We start from the raw sequence: 26159 nt of genomic DNA, 5'->3' as shown, positions 1-26159 counted from the left end.
TAACGGCCACTAGAAGACCTCCTAAATCTATGGATTTTACAGGTTACAGTCCACCAACTTTAACTCTATGGGCTCTATGACCGGTCCGCGCACCCCACCTTTAAGCGGCGGGCTCCAGCAGGAAAAGCTGGAGGCCGGAAAAGAGTGAGACAGGTAGCGCGCAAAAGTAAAAGTGGAACCGAGAGTGGTACGAGTGACAGAACGAGAGACAGAACGAGAGCAAGACAGACAGACATTACGAGAGCGAGACAGTTTGTCTCTTTCCCGACAATCCCCTCTGTGCACGAACCCTTACATATGGTAATTAAACATTAAAACACCTGCGGCTTATAGTCCAGTGCGGCTTATATATGTACAGATCATTCAATATCATTCAATTTAGCTGCTGCGGCTTATACTCCGGTGCGCCTTATAGTGCGGAAAATACGGTAATCCTTTTTTAAGATCGGTGTCGTTCAACAAGGAAAATGTTATCAGAGTTTGCCTGGTCGCTGGTAGAAAGACACTCTGCTCTCTGGAACAACAAGGGACTTGTGTTCTCACAGCTATGCCTTAAGGCCCGCACAGACTGTGTGATTTTAGCCGTCTTATGCCACGATTTTGCCGTCGCAGACAAAATGTCCACGTCGTGGGCATATTCTTAGGTCGTAAACAATTGTCGGACGTCTTGGCTCGTTTAGTGTGACAGGGTCTAGGTCTGACGATGAAGTACCACTACATGCGGTCGTAGGCTCTGACAAAGTTCTGGCAGTGTCAGAATTGTTTTGCCTTTATCGTGCAGCGTTGCTGGTGTTACGAGCCGATTCCAGTTACTGACCAATAGGCAGTGGCGGCTCCTGAAAAAATTCTCAGGGGGGGGCAATTTTTCTGATGATTTAGGTGACCTACACACATTTTAAAAAAGATATGTCCAGCAACAACATGAAGACAGGGGCAGCATATAAGTCAATACCAGAAGCATTTATTGACTGATCTCAAAAGTGTTGGCTTACCAGGGTTGGTGGAGCCCTCAGTTTCATCTTTGCCTCGCAAAGCTAACTCAAACACTCCGCAAAACTTCACACACTGGATTAGCCGGCTGAGGATGTGGCGGTTCTTGCTAATGTCGTAGTAAATATATTTGTTATAGTGAATATGGAATATGATATGTTGAGTAAAATGTTGTGCTAAGATCTATTTAGGTCAGGAGCTGGTTATAAGTTCTGTTCCTATCCAATAACAATGGACAAAAGGGTCCTATCTTGTCAGCCTTGTCAGCAGGTGGCCAAGGACAACACCCACGCCATAGGCCTCTCAGTTCTTCCAACTCACGAGTTCTTGCTCTGAGGACACACACACACACACACACAAACACACACACACACACACATCATCACTGTTAAACACACACACACACACACACACACACACACACACACATCATCACTGTTAAACACACACACACACACACACACACACAAAAATCCCCTCTCTTAGGCTGAACATTTGAAGACAGAGAACCCGACTCAGAGCCAATGCAACAGTGACAGTAGCCTGGAGGGGACCTCGCCCAACTCATCAGGACCAATCAGAAGATCAGAACTACTAGATTCAACCTACTTCATTTATTGCATAAAATGTCTGCACACAATGTTTCGGGGCTCTCTTCAGATAATAATAATAATAATAATAATATGCCATTTAGCAGACGCTTTTATCCAAAGCGACTTACAGTCATGCGTGCATACATTTTTGTGTATGGGTGGTCCCGGGGATCGAACCCACTACCTTGGCGTTACAAGCGCCGTGCTCTACCAGCTGAGCTACAGAAAGTGGATACTCATGGATGCGCATCGCAATTGTAAAATGTCAACACAATTGGAGACACCACGTCATTTTTGGAGACATGTTATTGACAGTAAACTATTGTAGATGCGACTGCTAACTAAATAAAACATTTTAGCTGGCTAGCTAATCATCTTAGCTAAATGTGGGGCAAACAATTCAGTTATTTACCGTTAATTTGAGGGATTGGGGTGAAAGAAATCGAGTTACATAGTGATACTTTACGATATACTGTATTGACAATATCGCAATATTTTAGCGCTAGTTGGCTGTACCTGCACCAAAACACCATTATTGTTCCTTCATAGCTTGTTCTCAATCTTTTCACATTGGGAGCCAATTTGTTTTCAGCACTTTTATTTCCATGACTGATCAAAACTCGTTCTCATGGCTTTCTGATCCCTCTGCAACAGACATATGGTGCGCAATAAAATCACAGTATCGAATCGCAATACGTATAGAATCATGAGACTCGCAATGCATATATCTTATCGTGAGGTTCCTGGCAATTCCCAGCCCAAGTTCATTTGCCACAACAAATCTCTTCGCTAGCAAACGCGATGTCTTCTCCAAAACGGCAATGTGTCTCCAGCAATGTTTACTTTTTTGACGTTCTATGGCATCTCCACTTTCCAAGCATATATGACCACATGTAATATTTTGGTAAGTGATGCAAATAGTGAACTATGTAGGGCCAGGATGTAAAATATATGTAGCTGCAGCAATTTCTCTTATCTGATATGGTAAGTAATGGGGCTTAATGTATAGCTCCCTAAGAGTTTGACGAACGGGTCCGTGCACGCGATTCCAGATATCTTTACCTCTGAATAAACTGCCTTTATTATACCATATCCACCCTGTCCAAAGTCTCTACTTGGTCTCAGTTCTCCAGTAAACTTGTGATTATCAACACTAACCTCATCGTTGTGGCGGCGGACAGCTAGCCTGTATCCCTCATCCAGTTGAGTGGCAATGTTATTTTTTCGTTCGTACCAATTTTTGGAAAATCCTCGGGTGTAGGACTTTCCGCCTTTAGTAGAAACCTGTTGAATTATTAAATTTGGTCTGGGAGGTCCTAATTGTTTCGTTGCCAATTTATCTTCATTTGTTCGCCGACAAAAAGGAACTTCTTTCAAAGACACAATCCGCTCTTTTCTTAGTTACGTTCATGGTTACGTTACGTATGACGAAAGCGCGTAAGTGCAAGCCCTCAGACACCCATAGAGATTGTATTGAAAGCTCTGAAATTTGAAAAAAATAGATTTTACATGGGAGTCTATGACAGACTTCTGGGCGATTTTCAACCTGACTGAAATCGCCCCAAAAGGGGGGGGAGCCATTTGAAGCACGACTTTAGCCTGATTGGACATTACAACACTGATAACTACTGTTGCCGTGATATAATTGATTAGAAAAAAAATCCCTTCCTTTTCCCGTTTGGCAGTGCGTCGCCCATATCGCCCTATTGAACACACCGCCCCTGCCAATAGGAACACGGCCGGCACTGAGTATGCACACAATAATACGATTATTCTGAATAGTCCGATTAATATAATAGTTTGATTTAAACGTTTACATGCTTTGCAAGAAGAACGATTTCCCTAATAATTGTGGTTACATGACACATCTGGAATCAGGCTACCTGATGGGATTTTGATAAATGCACAAAATCTCCAATCAAAATAAACGTTCTACTACAGCGACCATGTTATTTTTGGGAGGCATAATTCATTCTGAGTTCGTACATACACTACCAGTCAAAATATTTAGAACACCCACTCATTCAAGGGTTAAATGTGCCTTGAATTCTAAATAAATCACAGACAGTGTCACCAGCAAAGCACCCCCACACCATAACACTTCCTCCTCCATGCTTTACGGTGGGAAATACACATGCTCATCCGTACACCCACACCGCGTCTCACAAAGACACGGCGGTTGAAACCAAAAATCTCCAATTTGGACTCCAGACCAAAGGACACATTTCCACCGGTCTAATGTCCATTGCTCGTGTTTCTTGGCCCAAGCAAGTCTCTTCTTCTTATTGGTGTCCTTTAGTAGTGGTTTCTTTGCAGCAATTCGACCATGAAGGCCTGATTCACACAGTCTCCTCTGAACAGTTGATGTTGAGATGTGTCTGTTACTTGAACTCTGTGAAGCATTTATTTAACTTTCAAAGTTCTTGAGATTTTCCGTATTGACTGACCTTCATGTCTTAAAGTAATGATGGACTGTCATTTCTCTTTGCTTATTGGAGCTGTTCTTGCCATAATATGGACTTGATCTTTTACCAAATAGGAATATCTTCTGTATACCCCACCTACCTTGTCACAACACAACTGATCGGCTCAAACGCATTAAGAAGGAAAGACGTTCCACAAATTAACTTTTAAGAAGGCACACCTGTTAATTTAAATGCATTCCAGTTGACTACCTCATGAAGCTGGTTGAGAGAATGCCAAGAGCGTTTAAAGCTGTCATCAAGGCAAAGGGTGGCTATTTGAAGAATCTCAAATACAAAATATATATTTGTATTTGTTTAACACTTTTTCACGTTTACTACATGATTCCATATGTGTTATTTCATAGTTTTGATATCTTCACTATTATTCTACAATGTAGAAAATAGTAAAAATAAAGAAAAACCCTTGAATGAGTAGGTGTTCTAAAACTTTTGACCGGTAGTGTATGAAGTTCGTATGTGAAAACTATTTATAAGAGGCATACTTTCAGTTTTTCAGAACTCACTTCACTCGCACATAAGCATAGAGGGAGGCTTGTTCTGCTGGTGCTGGCACATGTGCATCTCAAATACACCGCTGCAGTTGACGTAGCCTACGTCGGCTGACAAAGCCTTGCATGCCAATCGCAGAATGTGACAACTGAACTGAAGCAAATCATATAATCTGGCCAGGTGGATATCAACATTTTAATTTGTAATGTAATAACCGTAAAAGCCTGAATCCGACGTACAGTGTGGGAAGGCCTTTAGCCAACTCAGGCTAACTAAAGGAAAAGCTTCTGAAGTCACTGATTTCAAGAGAGGCAGAAGAAATGGTCTATGGCCTTGCGGTATGGTGGAAAGGTTAAGAGCCAATGCTCCTTTCTGGAATCTGTATTTTTCTTAAGGGTTTTAATCCCATTCAAGGGCATATATTTAAGCGTAAAGGGAATTAAAGAATTGAGGCTTGACTGAGGAAAGATTAATGGCATTCATTTCCCCCTATATTTTTTCAATGTAGCAGAGAATTGGAACCACATGTAGTATTTGGCATTTCTCTTGGCCCGATTTTACATTACTATAGACATTGATACACAGCAGGTGTGACAGTGGTACAATATCTACAGACTGAATACTAGTCTGGAACTTTGTAGGACATTCCTGGAGTTCTGTCTGCCTGAAACCCTAGGAGCCTAATAACATAGACGGAGGTTTAATTTTGATAAATTACCCATACGGACTCTTGGATAAACAACGCAACGTGTTGGAAATATGACACTTGTCAACACGCAAGCCCAGCAATAATAACACGCCAAAATGAAACAAGGCATGTAGTGAATCTGAAGTTATGGATATGATATGGCCCTGTGTGACTGACTGGCAGATTGTGCTAATATGATGAAAAAAGCCAATGTGTAGGAAATGTCCCAGGCTGTGAAATGCCTTTAGTTTCATACCAAAGAATAGGCCTTAAATGTTTTGTTATCCTAAAAGGTTGTCACTTTGAATGATTGCTGAAAGGAGTAGTATGGGAACATAGTGCTCAAGAATAGCTGCTTTTGCCGTTAGCAACCATCCCTCTCCCCTCATCAGCTGTACCTAGCCTGAAGAACGTTTAAGAATACAGACCCTTGAACCAAGCATGTATACTGTATAGCAGTATCCTCCATTAACCCCAACAGCACACATCTTTGTTGTAGCCACGGACAAAAACGGCCTAATTCAACTCATTGATGGCTTGATGGTTAGTTGACATGTTGAATCAGTTATGCTTGTCCGGGGCTACAATAAACATGTGTACTGTTGGGGGTACTGGAGGACCGGAGTTGGGAAACTACTGTATAGTGTCAGTTTTAGGTGATCCTCTTGCCCTGTCCTTGCCCCATACCCACAAATCCACAGAGGCTGCCAGTCATACCTAGAGGTCCTCATCAATCTACACCTGCAGCTGACACACATTGCTGCTGGCTGCTGCTACTTCCAGCATCCTGTGTCTGTCTGTCTGGGATCTAGCGCCCAACACCTCTCTCCAAGTCCGACCCCCCTCTTCTAACCCCTTTCTCTCTCTCCTCACCAGTGGACCGCATCGTGGGCCTGGACCAGGTGGCGGGCATGGCGGAGACAACGTTCGGAGCCACCTACAAGACCAAGAAGGGCATGTTCCGCACGGTGGGCCAGCTCTACAAGGAGTCCCTCACCAAGCTCATGGCCACCTTGAGGAACACCAACCCCAATTTCGTCCGCTGCATAATCCCTAACCACGAGAAGAGGGTGAGTAGTATATCCTGTCATACTGTACATGTCAGTCTAACCATACCAGGCCTCCTGTTTGATACTATAGCCAACAGAAGGGCGGAGACTTGAATTGATCTCTTAATTTGAGGGTTTTCTCTGAGTATAGATCGCTAGACCTTCTGTAGACATGAGGTTAATAGGTAATGGTCTTTGCACCTGTACCAGAATTTTGTATTTATTTCTAACGCTTCACTTCATCTGTCTCCCCTGTTAGGCTGGTAAGCTGGAGCCCCACCTGGTTCTGGACCAGCTGAGGTGTAATGGAGTTCTGGAGGGGATCCGTATCTGCAGACAGGGCTTCCCCAACCGCATCGTCTTCCAGGAGTTCAGACAGAGGTAACCACGGAAACAGGACACATAACTATTGTTCTTGTGTTCTTTGTCTTCACTGTGAGCAGACTAGACTGCCTTCAATTACAGTGGTCTCTGGGTATATGCCAGTGTGTTAACTCCTAATACCTCCCTATTTCCCAGGTACGAGATCCTGACCCCTAATGCCATCCCCAAGGGCTTCATGGACGGGAAACAGGCCTGTGAGAGGATGGTAAGGGCTTCCGATGTTATCTATTAACTAACACAATGAGCAAAGTGTTCAAACTCATGAACAGATTAGTTGTGTCAATGCACCACCCTGTTTTAAATTATACAATTAAAAAAATTATCTGATTTGCATGCTGATTTTCCCCATTTCCTCATATTCTCCTGTGTATTGGAACAGATCCAAGCGTTGGAACTGGACCCCAACCTGTTCCGTATCGGCCAGAGTAAGATCTTCTTCAGGACCGGAGTCCTGGCCCACCTGGAGGAGGAGAGAGACCTGAAGATCACCGATATCATCATCTACTTCCAGTCCGTCTGCCGCGGCTACCTGGCACGCAAGTGAGTCATTAGGATTAATAATTGATTCATAACTGAATTAATATTTATATAGCCAGACTTTCCAGACTTCCAGACTTCAAATCACTTTGCGTAGTAAATACCATGACTCAGCAGCCCAACTTTCTGTCCCCTATCACTCAGTCAAGTATGTTTCAATTTCCCCCTCCTTACTGAGGCATGTTCATGCCCTTTGATTTCAATGCAACTCACAAAAAATTGGGCATAAGTACAGATACATTATGAAGTTGCTAAAACTGTATAAAGTAAAAATGATACTGTATGTGTTATGGTTTGGGATACAGCTATGGTCAAGTTAAGTAGCTTAAGTAAAGCTTTGTGATATCATTCTCTTAATTATGGATCTGTTCCTCTCGTCAGGGCATTTGCTAAGAAGCAGCAGCAGCTGAGTGCTCTGAAGGTCCTCCAGAGGAACTGTGCTGCCTACCTCAAGCTGCGCCACTGGCAGTGGTGGAGACTCTTCACCAAGGTGAGTGGGGGTTTTACTGATGGAGAGTGCTGTGAGAGCTCATCTACACCCAGTGTTAACCGGATTCAAATGACCATTTCTCTCAATCCTGTTCTATTCCTTTCTTCCTTTCCTCCCTTCCCTGACCTTGATGTGACCCTCTTTTTATTTTTGTCTTCCAGGTGAAGCCTCTGCTCCAGGTGACCAGGCAGGAGGAGGAGATGCTGGCCAAAGACGAGGAGCTGGTCAAGGTGAAGGAGAGACAGAGCAAGGTGGAGGGAGAGCTGGTGGAGATGGAGAGGAAACACCAACAGGTGAGTTACTAGTTCCTGCGCCTGTCCTCCTGCTAGAGGGATGGAACCCCTTCCCATGACTCCATACATAAATCTAGCTATTCTTCTGAAATATACACCGCAGAAGATAAAACAACATATTAACTTTGATGGTTGGGTTGGATGGTTGAGTAGTGGGCTTGGGGAGATTTGACCTTTGACATTCTAATAGGATAAAGTAGCTTAGGTAAACTTTCCTCTCTATCCTGTGTGTCCCCCACAGCTCCTAGAAGAGAAGAACATCCTAGCAGAGCAGTTGCAGGCGGAGACAGAGCTGTTTGCCGAGGCGGAGGAGATGAGGGCCCGCCTGGCCGCTAAGAAGCAGGAGCTGGAGGAGATCCTCCATGACCTGGAGTCCAGAGTGGAGGAGGAGGAGGAGAGGAACCAGAGCATGCAGAACGAGAAGAAGAAGATGCAGTCCCACATCCAGGTCAGAGAGAGAGAGAGACATATATGCACATATGGATGCAGCATGGACATATGCGCGCACACACACACCATCAGTTGATGAGTTAATGTTGGTTTAGATGGAATTCATTCTAACTAAAACTATTGATAACTTCAGCATTGCAATACATATCCTTGTGCTGAAGATACTGAGTGTCTTTTGGTTGAATGTATGTATGTCCATTGTCTATCCATAGGATCTAGAGGAGCAGTTAGATGAGGAGGAGGCAGCCAGGCAGAAGCTGCAGCTGGAGAAGGTGACGGCAGAGGCCAAGATCAAGAAGATGGAGGAGGACATTCTACTGCTGGAGGACCAGAACTCCAAGTTCCTCAAGGTCAGAGAAGAGGGCACACTTAAGCCTAATCTACACCCTCTGCTTCCACACCGTCCGCTAGGTCCTCTCGAACGAAACCAGAAGACGCAATATCGAATGTCCCCTCCCAACACTGAACGCGGAACCCTGTGCGGATGGGAATGGGCGTTTGATTGAAGCGAAAGGCATAAATTAGGCATTGGAAATGTATAGAGCCCTAAAGGGTACAGGGGATAGTAGAGATGTTTAAGATGATCTTAATCTGATACAAATGATTTATTAGAGGATGCCATAAAGGGGAAGCTGAAGAACCACATGCGGCTCTGGAGCCACACGTTGTAGACCCCTGTTGTAGAAAACTGTAGAGAGGTTTAACATCTCTCCTCTCCTCTCTCCACCCAACAGGAGAAGAAGCTGCTGGACGACCGTGTGGCCGAGATGACCTCCCAGTTGACGGAGGAGGAGGAGAAGGCCAAGAACCTGGGCAAGGTCAAGAACAAGCAGGAGATGATGATGGTGGACCTGGAAGGTAAAGGCTTCACTGTGGCTCTTCCTCAATTGGTCTCCTCGATTCCTTGCTCTCTTTCTCTTCGCTGTCTTCTCAAACTGTGTTGGAGGAGAAGGTCCGAGGTCCTTCCCGTCAGGCATTCTTCTCCAATGCGTTTTGAGGATGCAGGAAAGATTAATTGTAGAACTTACTGTAACTCCCTCAACATGGCAGACATTCAACTGCATAAAATAAGATTAAGATAAGACTACAGACTAGATAAGATTAAGACTTCCCTGGTAATGTGATTCTGCATATGCATAGGAGTTCCATTTCAGTTCGGACACCACAATGACTTAATGGCTTACCAAGCTGAAGAATCTGGTTACTACTGCTTGAGTGGAATGTTGGAGTGGATACTTTTGAGTGCTGGGCCAACATCTATTTTCATTGTGTGTGTGTGTGTGTGTGTGTGTGTGTCTCATCAGAGTGCCTGAAGAAGGAGGAGAAGACTCGCCAGGAGCTGGAGAAGGCCAAGAGGAAGCTAGACGCTGAGACCACTGACCTCCAGGACCAGATAGCTGAGCTGCAGGCCCAGATAGAGGAGCTCAAGATCCAGCTGGCCAAGAAGGAGGAGGAGCTACAGGCCGCTCTGGCCAGGTGAGATACTCCCCTCCAGCCCCAAAATGGATTCTCAATAACGTTCATGGGTTGTGTTCAGTTTGCACGATACAAGATAAAATGTTTTGAAATGGTGAAATGAAATGAAATGGAGGATATACTATCTGAACGTTACCTGGATCAATAAGGGGAATAGATTATGAATAGATAAGGTTTGCCCACCATGCAAGCCTGTACCGCTGGGGTTGCCTGTTCCTATGGCAACCTGCCCGGCCACTACTGTGGTCCAGTAAACCATACCGGCTAAATGTGCACCCACACATATACTCCCACTTCCATCGCCTGTCCCCATAGCAACAGACCACTCTACAGGGCAAGCAGTTGAGACCCAGCGGGCACACACACACACACACACACACATACATTTAAAAATACCACAGTTTACTATAGAATACTACAGTACTTACTATAGAATTCTGTAGTATACTGTAGAATACTATACTACACACTGTAGTATACCTCAATCATGTATAGTACTTACTATATAATGTTGTAGTATATTATAGGATACTATAGTAAATACTACAGTATACTACAGGCCACAAAAACACTACAGTAATTACTATAGTATATACACAGATTTGCAGGTGTTATAGCAGGTGCAGCGAAATGCTTATGTTACTAGTTCCAACAGTACAGTAGATTGTAAATACTACAGTATACTACAGTAAAGTCTGCAAAAACACTACAGTGAATACAATATTATTTAACCATAGTATACTATAGTATTTTTTCATGTGGGCACATACCCTCATGTTGGCTTTGAACTAAATATTTAAAAGCAGCCACACAGTCCAACTGCTTAGTTGTTCAGTGGCATGGGTTCACTCTAAACTAAACCAATGCCTTCCTTAGTGCAGTGTGTGCTGGTATGCTGGCTATCATCCTCACTAGAGACACACTCACACTCCGAGGCAGATTGATAGAGATTGATGATGTGCCCCATCCAAGTCTCTCACTACATTTTCCAACGGAAAGGAAAAGGAATTTCAGCTTGGCCATGACGGATCGTCTCACACCTCAGAGGGAATTGGTCACGAAATCTGTTTGTACTTCACAGATGTTTATTTTGAATAGCTTCTGAACAGGGCTGCTGGATTAAAAGAAAACATTACCAGATATGGCTTGAAAAAGGCCTGTCTCTTGGAAGAAGGAGAAAGAGTGTCAACTTGCATCCAAGTATTACCTCAATCTAGCTTGATTGTTAATTTAACATTCTTTGTAATCCAAAGCCAATTCAGACCTAATTTAGTGGAAAATATTCATAAGCAACACGTTTGGTGTCACATTCAATTAAGTCCCTTTTGATTAGGGAAACTGAGACCACATACTAATGAGTTCCTCCTCTGGCTACAAGAGGTCATTGGCATGAAGGTGAAGTCCAATCATTTGGATGTGGCGAATTCAGGTGTAGACTGTAGGCCAATGGGAAACAGTCAGTCCTATATGACCTTCTGAAATCATCACTTGGTCATAGGCTAGTGGATTAAACCATTACACTTAGGCTAAAGTATTTCAGTTGGAATTCTATGAATGTTTATAATTGTGGGGCTATTGTATTACCAAAGTCTGGACAGTTGCTATTTGACTATAATGACTCATTAGTAGCTATTATATTGTTATCCATGGTTTCATCAGTGTGTAATACCTAATTGGACATGGAGTCATTATTTGGTCCTGGCAAAGGGACAGGCCTCTTCAGAAGCTGTAACACAGGAATGTCTAAGGAATGCAGGCAGGACTCAGGAGTCAAATCAAGGTGTATTGGTTACGTACACAGATTTGCAGGTGTTATAGCAGGTGCAGCGAAATGCTTATGTTACTAGCTCCAACAGTGCAGTAGAATGTCTTACAAAAACAATACAAATACACAAATAATCAAAATTCTAATCAAGAAATGACAGAACAAATCCAATTAACAATCCAGAGTAGATATATTAGAGTGAATCCAGAATAATAGTAATAGTTTAATCTAGCCTGACTGCTAGCAAGAACACATATTCAATCTCATTATGGCTTCGCTCTCAATGGCATTTCTACTGACAGAGAAAGGCACAGACGGACACATTCAAGAAACTCACTTCTCAGACACACACACAAACACACACGGCAGGCTGACTAACACACACTGGTCCTCCATGAGCTCACCCGCTGTAAGGTCGATCACACTGCCACCCTGTGTTCACTGGGGTTTTGTTACCAGACTGCAGTCTCACTTGCTAGGGCCTGTATGATTTTGAAATGATCAGACATTTTGGGGGATTTAGAGAATGTGTAGTGATTTTATGTACCAGTTTTGTGTTTCCATGGTTTTACCCAAAATGATCCTAACATTTGGATATCTCTGGTACTGTCAAATTACTGCTCAGATGAACGCCCCACAGTTAACATGATTTCTCACCTCTTCATTCAAATGGAATGTATCCTGGCATTAGCTAACTAGTCTAATGATTTCCATGTTGATTTTGCTAATGGTTTGCTGTGTGTGTGTGTGTGTGTGTACCAGGGGTGATGACGAGGCGGCCCAGAAGAACAACGCCCTGAAAGCTGTGCGGGAGCTGCAGGCCCAGCTGTCAGAGCTGCAGGAGGACCTGGAGTCAGAGAAGGTGTCCAGGAACAAGGCCGAGAAACTCAAGAGGGACCTCAGTGAGGAGCTGGAGGCTCTGAAGACTGAGCTGGAGGACACTCTGGATACCACCGCCGCCCAGCAGGAGCTCAGGTACTTGAACACTGCTTGTCAAGCCTCAGATGTACTGCTCTCTGCTGCGGTGATACGTTTATATGTTTACTGTAGTCCCAATATGTTTATTCAGTGCTTTTAGAAATTGATAAAGAACCATTGTAGGGTCGCACTGAAAAAGTGGCACTGTCATAGTTTAGCAAAGTACCTGCGTGTGTATCTGTATGGGGCTATGGAGAGACACAGCCCCTCAGTGAGGTGTCTTTTATGGGTCTACCTTCCTAACCCCCCTCTCCTCTCCTTCTCTCCTCTCAGGACCAAGCGAGAGCAGGAGGTGGCTGAGCTGAAGAAGGCCATCGACGAGGAGACCAAGAACCACGAGTCTCAGGTCCAGGAGATGAGACAGAGACACTCCACCGCCCTGGAAGAGCTGTCTGAGAATTTGGAGCAAGCCAAGAGGGTGGGTCTATAATCAGAGACAATACACCTGTCAATCATCTAATAACATATCTCATTACATGTTTAGCAGGCCAAGAGGCTAGGTCCACCATCAGACATGACACCTACCAACCATAACGTCATTATACAGTAGTAACACTACATACATGTTTAGCAGGTCAAGAGGGTGGATCTCTTCCAATGATGTATATAAACCCTGGATTGTTGACACTATGAATTGGCCATTGAGAGGCTTTGAAGCCAGCGGTCAGCCATATTGACAATCCCCAGTAGGAGCAGTCCTCCATAGGAATTAATGGAATTCTACAGTATTTAAATTAAATGTTTCAAGGACAGAATTACATGTATTTAAGTATGTATGTGTTGTCATGGGGACAGTAACATTAGTAAACTCTAAAAAGTATACTACGTGTTTTTATATTTAATTTACATTTTTTATGTTTAGCTCATAATATAATGTAAAGGTATGCATTAAGGTGTCTGTAATAGAATAAACGTGGCAAACATGAATGTAGACATTAATAAATGCATTTCTATAGCTTCCAAAATATTATTTTTTACAATGGTGGGGGAGTGCCAAGATGGCGGGAAGGTGGCTTCAACACAGCGCCCTCTATCAGTCATCTAGTGTATATATAAATCATTGGTCGCCACCTGAGAAAATACACCTGTCAACATAACGTCATCTCATACAGTAGTAACACTACACTATCACTACTTTGCTAAGCAGGCCAAGAGGGTGGGCCTACCCAACATCCATCTCCCCAACATACCCTGTAAAATTCTCTTGTCTCCCCAATGTATAACACAACCCCTCTCTCCCCTCTTTCCGCTGCAGTTCAAGTCCAACCTGGAGAAGAACAAGTGTACCCTGGAGAGTGACAACAAGGAGCTGTTGAGCGAGGTGAAGGGGCTACAGCAGGCCAAGACAGAGTCAGAACACAAGAGGAAGAAGATGGAGGCTCAGCTGCAGGAGTTCATGGCCCGAGCCACCGAGGGAGAGAGGGCTAAAGTAGAGCTGGCCGACCGCACACACAAACTACAGGTTAGAGGGCAAGTCAATGGACCACACTGTCTGTCTGTCGTCATCACACCCCTCATAGGGGGGGAGACCACTGGGACTATGTGATGAAGTCAATTGGTTTCTCAAAATTTGAGTAAATATGTTTTCATTTGAATATGAAGAGATATTAATAGACCTCTGTCTGTAGACGGAGCTGGACACTGTCTCCGCCCTGCTGGAGGACGCTGAGAAAAAGGGAATCAAGCTGGCCAAGGATTCAGCCAGCCTGGAGAGTACTCTACAGGACACACAGGTGAGACACCATATACGTCACCAAGCCATTACATGCTCTAATAGTTTAAATCGAAGTTGTAGATATTGTAATATGCTATGGAAGCAAATGTCCTTTGATGACACTTCATTATTGGAGACACTTGTAGCTAATGGCAATCTGTAAAAACAACTTAATTTCCAGAGTCTTATTGTGTGTGTGTGTGTGTGTGTGTGTGTGTGTGTGTGTGTGTGTGTGTGTGTGTGTGTGTGTGTGTGTGTGTGTGTGTGTGTGTAGGAGCTGCTCCAGGAGGAGACTCGTCAGAAGCTGAACCTGAGCGGTCGTATCCGTCAACTGGAGGAGGACAAGAGCACCCTGCAGGAGCAGCAGGAGGAGGACGAGGAGGCCCGCAGGAACCTGGAGAAACAACTGGCCACGCTGCAGGCACAGGTATGGACCCCACTAGCATTCTTATTGTTTCACTGCCAATAGAAGGACTGGACAGGATTTCCGTCTGTGTACACACACCATTGATATTCATTACAGGTTGTGGTAGCTAGATTCCTTACTCACGAAATAGGTATTGGATATAAGTTGAATACAGTGTCGGGGAGAAGTAAACTACATGTAGTTCAACTAGTAATTTAAGTACATTTTGCAGTAGCTTGGTGGTAGTTGAACTAAATTCAAATCTAGGTAGTGTTGTCAGTAGTTAATTACTTTTTGCCATATAGTGGTGTAGCTAAGTACTGGAACTACACAGTACTTATTTTGCAAAAATAAAATATGGGTGAAGTAGGCCATAATTTATTATATTTTTCGGCATTAGACCTGCCTAATTTTCTCTTGGAACGTCGTTTTTGTTTAATAGGCTAAATAACACATTCTGTTAACATATGACCCAAAAGTGATCTATTCTTGCAATTTGTAGTCTATGACATTTCAGATTTAGATATACTTTTTCACAAAGTAGTTTGGATGTAGTCAACTACCTTTTTAAAGTAGGGTAGTTTTGGTGTAGCTTAACTTCTTTCAGTGTGAAGTAATTGGTAGCTTGGTAAAATATATTTTCATAGTAGCTTCCCTAACACTGGTTGAATATAATATCAGTAATGTGGTTTTTTTTTAAAGACCACTGTCATTTTCTGTATATCAAATGCTCACTCATAAAGCTGTGAACATTATTTCCTCATGTAAGAACTTCTCTACCTAGCTGTTTGAGTCTAGGAAGAAGCTGGATGAGGACGTGGGGACCCTGGAGTCTCTGGAGGAGGTGAAGAGGAAGCTGCAGAAGGACATGGAGCTGACTAGCCAGAGGCTAGAGGAGAAGGCCTCCGCCTTCGACAAGATGGAGAAGACCAAGACCCGCCTGCAGCAGGAGCTGGATGACCTCATGGTGGACCTGGACCACCAGAGGACCATCGTCTCCAACCTGGAGAAGAAGCAGAAGAAGTTCGACCAGGTATCGTATCATCTCCATTTGTCTCACCTTTCCTCTATCTCTCTTCCTTTTCTCCCTCCTCTCATCTTTGCTTATCTCCTTCTCCCCTCTCTGCAAAATAAAAGTTGACCTGCCATTAATGAAGTAATGGCTGAGTTTTTGTGATTTCTTGATTTAAATGATTGCCTTCGTTAACGTAACTTACCGGTAAGGCTTTACTTGCTATCCTTCTTCATCACAATCTTCTCCCTCTATGTTAGCTCCTGGCTGAGGAGAAGACCATCTCTGCCCGCTATGCTGAGGAGCGTGACAAGGCCGAGGCTGAGGCCAGGGAGAAGGAGACCAAGGCTCTGTCTATGGCCCGGGCTCTGGACGAGGCCCTGGAGGCCAAGGAGGAGTTTGAGAGGCTCAACAAGCAGCTGAGGACTGAGATGGAGGATTTGATGAGCTCCAAGGACGACGTGGGCAAGAGCGTACGTAGTTTAAACCCCCGTACAGGAGCTGAAGCTTCTCAAATACCTTATACAACCCAGTCCTAAACCTAGACTTGGCTCATCCAATGAGAATTGATAGAACCAAAATGTACAGGTTTTGGTAGGTTTCTTCCAATATGGCCACCAATCCACCCACCACAGAATGAGTGAGAATGCGGTGTTACTGGAGCTGATGGTGGTTCCCAAACTTTGTTGGAGACCTTACACACATAAAGCTTTCTGAAAGAACGCTGTCTACCCACCTAAGAATGTTGCTTTGAGTGAGAATTTGTTTGACTAATCCTATGGGATAGCTTCCTTATGACAGTTTAGACTCAGAAAGAGATGTTGTTGCTACCAGTCTCTCTACGTCCCCCTGTGTGTAGGTCCATGAGCTGGAGAAGTCGAAGCGCACCCTGGAGCAGCAGGTGGAGGAGATGAGGACCCAGCTGGAGGAGCTGGAGGACGAGCTGCAGGCCACGGAGGACGGCAAGCTGCGTCTGGAGGTCAACATGCAGGCCATGAAGGCCCAGTTTGACAGGGACCTGCAGGCCAGAGACGAACAGAACGAGGAGAAGAAGAGGACGCTGGTCAAACAGGTACAGAGGCAAGCAGAGAGGACCCTTTTTGGGGAGTAACATGCACACCTCCAATAGAAACTCAGGTGTTTGATTTAGCTAGGCCAACAGCTCTGAGAAAATAATCACCACCTTATTATATGGCCCTTCAGGACTAAAACTTTAACTTATGGACTCATTGTGGACTCCCCATCTATCTTCACCCTAACTGTTATTGTATCCGAGCAAGATAGAACCCAAACTTCACTAGGTTTCATCACTTACTTGGTGTTTTCAACCCTCTCTGCAATATCTTGTTGTCTGACCCCTTCCCCAGGTTCGTGAGATGGAGGCAGAGCTGGAGGATGAGAGGAAGCAGAGAGCCCTGGCTGTGGCGGCTAAGAAGAAGCTGGAGATGGACCTCAAGGACCTGGAGGGGCAGATAGAAGCATCCAACAAGGCCAGAGATGAAGCCATCAAACAGCTCAGAAAACTACAGGTGAGACTTCATACAGGATTTGGGTTTGCATGTCCATCCTCAAATTGTGTTGTTGAGCTATTAATAGATTATAAATAGTGTTGCAAAATTCTGGTAACTTTCCCAGAATTCCAAGAATCTTCCAACCAGGAATTCTGGGAAGTTTGGGAAAGTTACCAGAATTTTGCGACCCGAAAATGTTAATATTTTTTGCCTGATTAATTAGGAACTCCTGGTTGTCTGATCTCTGATAATCAGCAATATTATTTATTACACCTGTATCCTTTTATCAATAAAATGGACCGGTAGCCTCTACAGGTATGGTATCTGTGCCTGTCTGTCCACCAACTACATACCTGTCCTGTGTAGTCAGCTTTAATGTAGCCTAGATTAGAATTATGTTGTGGAAAATAACCACTATACTTTATTACAAATAAGGTCTTACAGAGTTTTTGTTGCATCAAGAAAATGACTTTATTAAAGTTTCAACAAAGCCGATACCCGTCTGCAGAGTGGCACACCCCCTTACGGTCTCCCTCCATCTTATATAGTCCTCTTCCTTTTTCCCGCTCTTTTATTGCTCCGCCCACTTCCTTTGTCTCTGAGAGCGGCTAAACTCAACTTTCATTAAGTTCAGAGTACTACAATCAATCAATCATTATCTTGCAAAAACACTCATGTTTAGTTTAAACTCTGTTCAACCCTGGCTCTTTTCACTGTGTTTGAAGACAAAAACAAACGTCCCAAGCCCGTTTCAGTCTTTGATATGATAAGACAACCATGGATCTAAGTAAGAGCAAGCAATCTGACCCTAGGGCAGATTCCCTCTCTACTCACCCACACAGTGAAATTAAATGACCCAATACAATTCCTGGCCCAGTAACAAAGAATTCTAACTTTATGCTCTTGATTAACCCAGTTCTACCTCATAGTCCATTAAACTATACAGTTCATTAATAATAATTCACCACAATATGCCCAGCACTACCAACGTCTGTATTCAGATTACATCCCTGATGCTGTAAACTCTAGTTGTCCCAGTTGGTCTGGTCTCATTTGTAGCTTCCCCGCTGGCCTTACACTATTATATTCAGTATAGCTGCGGGGTTGGGGTCGATTCCATTTCAATTCAATTTGGGAAGAAAAACTGAATTTAAAAAAAAATCTGATAGGCTGCGTTTACACAGGCAGCCCAATTATGGACAACAGATTGATCTGATTGGTCAAAATACCAATTAGTGGCAAGAAATATCAGAATTGGGCTGCCTGTGTAAATGCTGCCATAGAGGAGCATTGAGGAAATGGAGTTCATCCCTAACCCTGTATAGTTGCCTCAGACAGTTGGTCTTACTCTTTGTCTTGCTGCTGCCACCTGCAGGCCCAGATGAAGGACTACCAGAGGGAGCTGGAGGAGGCCAGAGCATCCCGTGACGAGATCTTTGCCCAGTCTAAGGAGAACGAGAAGAAACTCAAGGGCCTGGAAGCTGAGATCCTACAGCTGCAGGAGGACCTGGCGGCTTCAGAGAGGGCCCGTAGACACGCTGAGCAGGAGAGAGACGAGCTGGCCGACGAGATCTCAAATAGCACCTCTGGAAAGTGAGTAGCTAAATTTTCCTGATTAATGATCAAATTCAAGCATGATCTTTTACAGATTTAATGGTGCAATATGCAGAAATCACTGGTTGCTCAAATTTTTATAGTTTGCCTAATTTCAGTTTATGTGACAAAACAAGCAATGTAGAGAATCATTGTGTAGAGAATCATTGTACTATCTACTATCTATCCAAAATCTTGTATTTTCAGCTGTTTGAAGCTGGTGTACAAAACTGAAAGTAAAAGACGCAAAAAACGAGGCTGAGAATGGGAAGCATAGAAATAGCACACATAGAACAGATCTACCGCTTCTTAGACTTACTTTCAATGAGAATGACAGACCTATAACTCACATTTCTATCTGAATTTGGTCAGGTCGCCCAAAAAGTTAGATATTGCAGCTTTATGCTGTGTTCTGTACCAACCACATCACTGAATCATGCATTTGTTTGTGTCAGGTCGGCCCTGCTGGATGAGAAGAGGAGGCTGGAGGCCCGCATCTCGCAGCTAGAGGAGGAACTAGAGGAGGAACAGAGCAACATGGAGCTGCTCAACGACCGCTTCCGCAAGACCACCATGCAGGTAGAGTACAACTCTCACATTGTCAAACACATACACACAGATCATGCAGGTACAAAACAGGTAAAACTCTCCTTAAACCGGCATTGTCTCTTGACGTTTTAAGGAGGAGATCGGACAAGAGGAAAGTACTTTTGAGATTCACTCATACACAGAGACGATTCCTGGACCATAGAATGTACTCTCTCTGTTGGCTGGAGAGTACTCTCTCTGTGGCCTGGAGAGTACTCTCTCTGTGGCCTAGAGAGTACTATCTCTGTGGCCTGGAGAGTACTCTCTCTGTGGCCTAGAGAGTACTCTCTCTGTGGCCTGGAGAGTAGTCTATTATAGACTCTAATTACAAGTACCTCACCAGACTACTTTCTGGGACCCACAGCTAACGGTTTTATATAGAGATGGACAAAGAGTCACCGTCTCTCCCTTCATCCCCATTTCTCTCCCAAGGTGGACACCCTGAACACGGAGCTGGCTGGGGAGCGCAGCGCGGCCCAGAAGAGTGAGAACGCCCGTCAAGGGATGGAGAGGCAGAACAAGGAGCTGAAGGCCAAGCTGGGAGAGCTGGAGGGGGCAGTCAAGTCCAAGTTCAAGGCTGCCATCACCACCCTGGACGCCAAGATACTGCAGCTTGAGGAGCAACTGGAGCAGGAGGCCAAGTGAGAAGCCTTCTATACCTGATATACTGTACTAAATAGACATCATAATGGGGGTCAGAGTTTAAAGATGGGAGGTCACCTAGAATTAAATGTAGGCTCGAATAGGTGGTCTCTAGCTCATACACTCATTGTAATGATTTACCCCTACTCGATAGACCGCTAGAGGTAGGAGTTTCCCCTAACCAGAGATCTAGAATCAGATTACAAACTACTCAAAATCTGGACCTTTAAAGCCCCAGTGCAGTCAAAAACGTGATTTTCCTATGCTGTGTATATATATTTCCACACTGAGGTTGGAGTAATACTGTGAAATTGTGAAAATGATAGTAATGCTCATTTAGTATAAAGACATTAAATTTCAGCCTGTTTGGTGGGATGGAGTTTTGGCCTGCCTGGTGACATCACCAGATGGTAAATGAGTTAATAGACCAATAAGAAAGAGTTCCAAACTTCTCTGCCAATAACAGCTAGTATTCCCCTCCCCACTCAGAGCACTCCCTGATAGTCCTAGCAAATTTCTTGCTTGAGAAATTGCTCTTTGCTAAGAAGTTATTTTTGTTTCGTTTTTGACCATTTTAATTGAAAACAATCACAGGAAGGTACTTTATTGTTACCCAGAAATAATTTGATATTGAGATAAATACAACTGTATTGGACCTTTAACATTAGGGGGCTGAAAATATATGAGGTTGCCAAGAGTGGAATATTTTACTGCATCCTGATGCAAATGTATGTCCCCATCAGATATGAGTCAGTCAGGGTGACACTATTTACACACTTTCCCGTTATCACTTTTTCCTACAAGGGAGAGGGCAGCAGCCAATAAGATCGTCCGACGCACGGAGAAGAAGCTGAAAGAGGTGGTGATTCAGGTGGAGGACGAGCGTCGCCATGCCGACCAGTACAAGGAGCAGGTGAGTGGTCATCTCGGGTCCCCCGGGAACCGGGAACAATCTGTTCTGACATTTAGAAAGGGTGAGTAAAAGGCCATGTTAGCTACGAATTCACTATAATCGGAGTGTCTCTGTGTCATCTGTGCTGAACCCCTCTCTCTCCTCTTCCCACCCAACGCTCTTCTGTAGCTTTGGTTCTCTCTCAATTCTTCTCTGTCCCAAACTTTTGTCTCCTTTCTCCATCCTTGTTTTTCTAGTTTCTATCAACTTTTGCCCTTCATCTCTCTCTCTCTCTCTCTCTCTCTCTCTCTCTCTCTCTCAATTCAATTCAATTTCAATTTAAGGGCTTTATTGGCATGGGAAACGTGTGTTAACAGTGCCAAAGCGAGTGAAGTAGATAGTAAACAAAAGTGAAATAAACAATAAATATTAACAGTAAACATTACACTCAGAAGTTTCAAAAGAATAAAGACATTTCAAATGTCATATTATGTATATATACAGTGTTGTAACAATGTGCAAATAGTTAAAGTACAAATGGGAAAATAAATAAACATAAATATGGGTTGTATTTACAATGGTGTTTGTTCTTCACTGGTTGCCCTTTTCTTGTGGCAACAGGTCACAAATCTTGCAGCTGTGATGGCACACTGTGGTTTTTCACCCAGTAGATAAGGGAGTTTATCAAAATTGGGTTTGTTTTCGAATTCTTTGTGGATCGCTGTAATCTGAGGGAAATATGTGTCTCTAATATGGTCATACATTTGGCAGGAGGTTAGGAAGTGCAGCTCAGTTTCCACCTCATTTTGTGGGCAGTGTGCACATAGCCTGTCTTCTCTTTAGAGCCAGGTCTGCCTACGGCGGCCTTTCTCAATAGCAAGGCTATGCTCACTGAGTCTGTACATAGTCAAAGCTTTCCTTAAGTTTGGGTCAGTCACAGTGGTCAGGTATTCTGCCACTGTGTACTCTCTGTTTAGGGCCAAATAGCATTCTAGTTTGCTCTGTTTTTTTGTTTGTTCTTTCCAATGTGTCAAGTAATTCTCTTTTTGTTTTCTCATGATTTGGTTGGATCTAGTTGTGTTGTTGTTGTTGTTGTCCTGGGGCTGTGTGGGGTCTGTTTGTGTTTGTGAACAGAGCCCCAGGACAAGCTTACTTAGGGGACTCTTCTCCAAGTTCATCTCTCTGTAGGTGATGGCTTTGTTATGGAAGGTTTGGGAATCGCTTCCTTTTAAGTGGTTATAGAATTTAACGGCTCTTTTCTGGATTTTGATAATTAGCGGGTATTGGCCTAATTCTGCTCTGCATGCATTATTTGGTGTTTTACGTTGTACACGGAGGATGTTTTTGCAGAATTCTGCATGCAGAGTCTCAATTTGGTGTTTGTCCCATTTTGTGAATTCTTGGTTGGTGAGCGGACCCCAGACCTCAGAACCATAAAGGGCAATGGGTTCTATAACTGATTCAAGTATTTTTAGCCAGATCCTAATTGGTATGTCAAATTTTATGTTCCTTTTGATGGCATAGAAGGCCCTTCTTGCCTTGTCTCTCAGATCGTTCACAGCTTTGTGGAAGTTACCTGTGGCGCTGATGTTTAGGCCGAGGTATGTATAGTTTTTTGTGTGCGCTAGGGCAACGGTGTCTAGATGGAATTTGTATTTGTGGTCCTGGCAACTGGACCTTTTTTGGAACACCATTATTTTTGTCTTACTGAGATTTACTGTCAGGTCTGACAGAATCTGTGCAGAAGATCTAGGTGCTGCTGTAGGCCCTCCTTGGTTGGTGACAGAAGCACCAGATCATCAGCAAACAGAAGACATTTGACTTCAGATTCTAGTAGGGTGAGGCCGGGTGCTGCAGACTGTTCTAGTGCCCTCGCCAATTCGTTGATATATATATTGAAGAGGGTGGGGCTTAAACTGCATCCCTGTCTCACCCCACGGCCCTGTGGAAAGAAATGTGTGTGTTTTTTGCCAATTTTAACCGCACACTTGTTGTTTGTGTACATGGATTTTATAATGTTGTATGTTTTTCCCCCAACCCCACTTTCCATCAATTTGTATAGCAGACCCTCATGCCAAATTGAGTCAAAAGCATTTTTGAAATCAACAAAGCATGAGAAGACTTTGCCTTTGTTTTGGTTTGTTTGTTTGTCAATTAGGGTGTGCAGGGTGAATACGTGGTCTGTCGTACGGTAATTTGGTAAAAAGCCAATTTGACATTTGCTCAGTACATTGTTTTCACTGAGGAAATGAACTAGTCTGCTGTTAATGATAATGCAGAGGATTTTCCCAAGGTTGCTGTTGACGCATATCCCACGGTAGTTATTAGGGTCAAATTTGTCTCCACTTTTGTGGATTGGGGTGATCAGTCCTTGGTTCCAAATATTGGGGAAGATGCCAGAGCTAAGGATGATGTTAAAGAGTTTAAGTATAGCTAATTGAAATTTGTGGTCTGTATATTTTATCATTTCATTGAGGATACCATCAACACCACAGGACTTTTTGTGTTGGAGGGTTTGTATTTTGTCCTGTAGTTCATTCAATGTAATTGGAGAATCCAGTGGGTTCTGGTAGTCTTTAATAGTTGATTCTAAGATTTGCATTTGATCATGTATATTTTTTTGCTGTTTGTTCTCTGTTATAGGGCCAAAAAGATTGGAGAAGTGGTTTACCCATACATCTCCGTTTTGGATAGATAGCTCTTCGTGTTGTTGTTTGTTTAGTGTTTTCCAATTTTCCCAGAAGTGGTTAGAGTCTATGGATTCTTCAATTACATTGAGCTGATTTCTGACATGCTGTTCCTTCTTTTTCCGTAGTGTATTTCTGTATTGTTTTAGTGATTCGCCATAGTGAAGGCGTAGGTTCAGGTTTTCTGGGTCTCTATGTTTTTGGTTGGATAGGTTTCTCAATTTCTTTCTTAGGTTTTTGCATTCTTCATCAAACCATTTATCACTGTTATTACTTTTCTTTGGTTTTCTGTTAGAGATTTTTAGATTTGATAGGGAAGCTGAGAGGTCAAATATACTGTTTAGGTTTTCTACTGCCAAGTTTACACCTTCACTATTACAGTGGAACGTTTTGTCCAGGAAGTTGTCTAGAATGGATTGAATTTGTTGTTTCCTAATTGTTTTTTTCCTTCCATCTATAGCATTTCTTAATATTATTCAGTTCCTTTGGCTTTGATGCCTCATGATTGAGTATTGCTCTGTTCAAGTAGACTGTGATTTTGCTGTGGTCTGATAGGGGTGTCAGTGGGCTGACTGAACGCTCTGAGAGACTCTGGGTTGAGGTCAGTGATAAAGTAGTCTACAGTACTACTGCCAAGAGATGAGCTATAGGTGTACCTACCATAGGAGTCCCCTCAAAGCCTACCATTGACTATGTACATACCCAGTGTGCGACAGAGCTGCAGGAGTCGTGACCCGTTTTTGTTGGTTATGTTGTCGTAGTTGTGCCTAGGGGGGCATATGGGGGAGGGAATGCTGTCACCTCCAGGTAGGTGTTTGTCCCCCTGTGTGCTGAGGGTGTCAGGTTCTTGTCCAGTTCTGGCATTTAGGTCGCCACAGACTAGTACATGTCCCTGGGTCTGGAAATGATTGATTTCCCCCTCCAGGATGGAGAAACTGTCTTCATTAAAGTATGGGGATTCTAGTGGGGGGATATAGGTAGCACACAGGAGGACATTTTTCTCAGTTGAGATAATTTCCTTTTGAATTTCTAACCAAATGTAAAATGTTCCTGTTTTGATTAATTTAATAGAGTGAGTTAGGTCTGCTCTATACCAAATTAGCATACCCCCTGAGTCCCTTCCCTGTTTCACACCTGGTAGTTTGGTGGATGGGACTACCAGCTCTCTGTAACCTAGAGGGCAACCAGTGGGTCCGTCTCCTCTATACCATGTTTCTTGTAGGATGACAATGTCTGTATTTCCGATTTCTTTGGTGAAGTCCAGATTCTCTCTCTCTCTCTCTCTCTCTCTCTCTCTCTCTCTCTCTCTCTCTCTCTCTCTCTCTCTCTCTCTCTCTCTCTCTCTCTCTCTCTCTCTCTCTCTCTCTCTCTCTCTATCCCTCTCTTGCTATCTCTCTCTCTCTCTCTCTCTCTCTCTCTCTCTCTCTCTCTCTCTCTCTCTCTCTCTCTCTCTCTTGCACTTGCAGTGTTTTCATTTTGAATTGGCCTATGAATTTGCTATGTAAATACGTTGAATTGTGCCAATAAAATTCAAATTCTCCCCGTCAGATGGAGAAGGCCAACTCTCGTATGAAGCAGCTGAAGCGTCAGCTGGAGGAGGCTGAGGAGGAGGCTACCAGGGCCAACGCCTCCCGTAGGAAACTACAGAGGGAGCTGGACGACGCCACCGAAGCCAGCGAGGGCCTGAACCGCGAGGTCAACACACTCAAGAACCGCCTGAGGTATAGCCTCTCATAACACGCTGTATATACACTTCACATACTGTAGTTATTTATGCCTGTCGGCATTCCCTCTGACAGTTTCTTTAAAACAAAGAAGACATTCATTGTTATCACTGCCCATACATGTTCATCAACGTGCCTATAGATGCAACAGGACACACACACTGACATAGATCTGTGGGTGTGATAAATAACCATGTATGTATTTGCCTGTCCTCCTCAGGCGTGGAGGCCCCATCAGCTTCTCGTCTAGCCGTTCAGGCCGCAGCCGGCAGCTCCAGATCGACGGAGCCTCCGTGGACAATTCTGATGATGACGCCGACAGCCGCTCCAGCGACCACAACGACACGCAAGCCTCCAACCAGACTGAATAGACGCACCCTGCTAATCCTACCAACCCTATCGATTATCCTGTCTGGCATCATGGTGACAACAACACTTCAGCCTCTCCATCTGTCCCTGTCCACGAGTCAACAGCAGGGAGAACCAGGGTTGTGTTCATCAGACACCAAAACAGAAGAAAACAGTCAGAAACGGGGAGGGACTACCTGGACTTGTCCAATAAAAACCGCTTGTTTTCATTTTCCGTTGAAAGACGTTTTCAAATGTTTTGCTACGGTGTGTTCTAATGATTACGACCCAGACCACCCACCCCCTCAGAAATGCTCTCTTCCTGGGGATGACAAAACAATTACTCCCACTTGGGCAGTTTACTCTGCCTTACT

General features: G+C 43.8%; 1 protein-coding gene across 4 annotated transcripts in view; it reads left to right on the top strand.

Annotated features, from left to right (window-relative positions):
• The window catches only part of LOC311131330 (myosin-10), a gene marked incomplete at its 5' end in the record, with an annotated part of 86896 nt that extends 61031 nt beyond the window's left edge, over positions 1-25865 (top strand). For all 4 annotated transcript variants that reach the window (XM_084164255.1, XM_084164254.1, XM_084164252.1 and 1 more), the window contains 25 exons: positions 6123-6316; positions 6555-6676; positions 6815-6884; positions 7059-7219; positions 7598-7706; positions 7868-7999; positions 8241-8447; positions 8662-8799; positions 9184-9307; positions 9754-9925; positions 12453-12665; positions 12942-13086; positions 13924-14130; positions 14297-14401; positions 14657-14809; positions 15573-15821; positions 16061-16273; positions 16660-16872; positions 17168-17329; positions 18687-18904; positions 19360-19483; positions 19925-20133; positions 20939-21047; positions 25262-25434; positions 25658-25865. In XM_084164255.1, coding sequence (XP_084020381.1) covers positions 6123-6316; positions 6555-6676; positions 6815-6884; positions 7059-7219; positions 7598-7706; positions 7868-7999; positions 8241-8447; positions 8662-8799; positions 9184-9307; positions 9754-9925; positions 12453-12665; positions 12942-13086; positions 13924-14130; positions 14297-14401; positions 14657-14809; positions 15573-15821; positions 16061-16273; positions 16660-16872; positions 17168-17329; positions 18687-18904; positions 19360-19483; positions 19925-20133; positions 20939-21047; positions 25262-25434; positions 25658-25808 — 4073 coding nt within the window. In that variant the 3' untranslated portion in view covers positions 25809-25865. The remainder of the gene's footprint in view (positions 1-6122; positions 6317-6554; positions 6677-6814; positions 6885-7058; positions 7220-7597; positions 7707-7867; positions 8000-8240; positions 8448-8661; positions 8800-9183; positions 9308-9753; positions 9926-12452; positions 12666-12941; positions 13087-13923; positions 14131-14296; positions 14402-14656; positions 14810-15572; positions 15822-16060; positions 16274-16659; positions 16873-17167; positions 17330-18686; positions 18905-19359; positions 19484-19924; positions 20134-20938; positions 21048-25261; positions 25435-25657) is intronic.
• Positions 25866-26159: the final 294 nt, after the last annotated feature.

Source organism: Coregonus lavaretus (genome assembly GCF_964263955.1).
Source record: "Coregonus lavaretus genome assembly, chromosome: 6".
NCBI classification, from domain to species: Eukaryota; Metazoa; Chordata; class Actinopteri; order Salmoniformes; family Salmonidae; genus Coregonus; species Coregonus lavaretus.
Note: the sequence above shows the minus strand (reverse complement) of the source record. Positions and strands in the feature narration are given on the sequence as shown.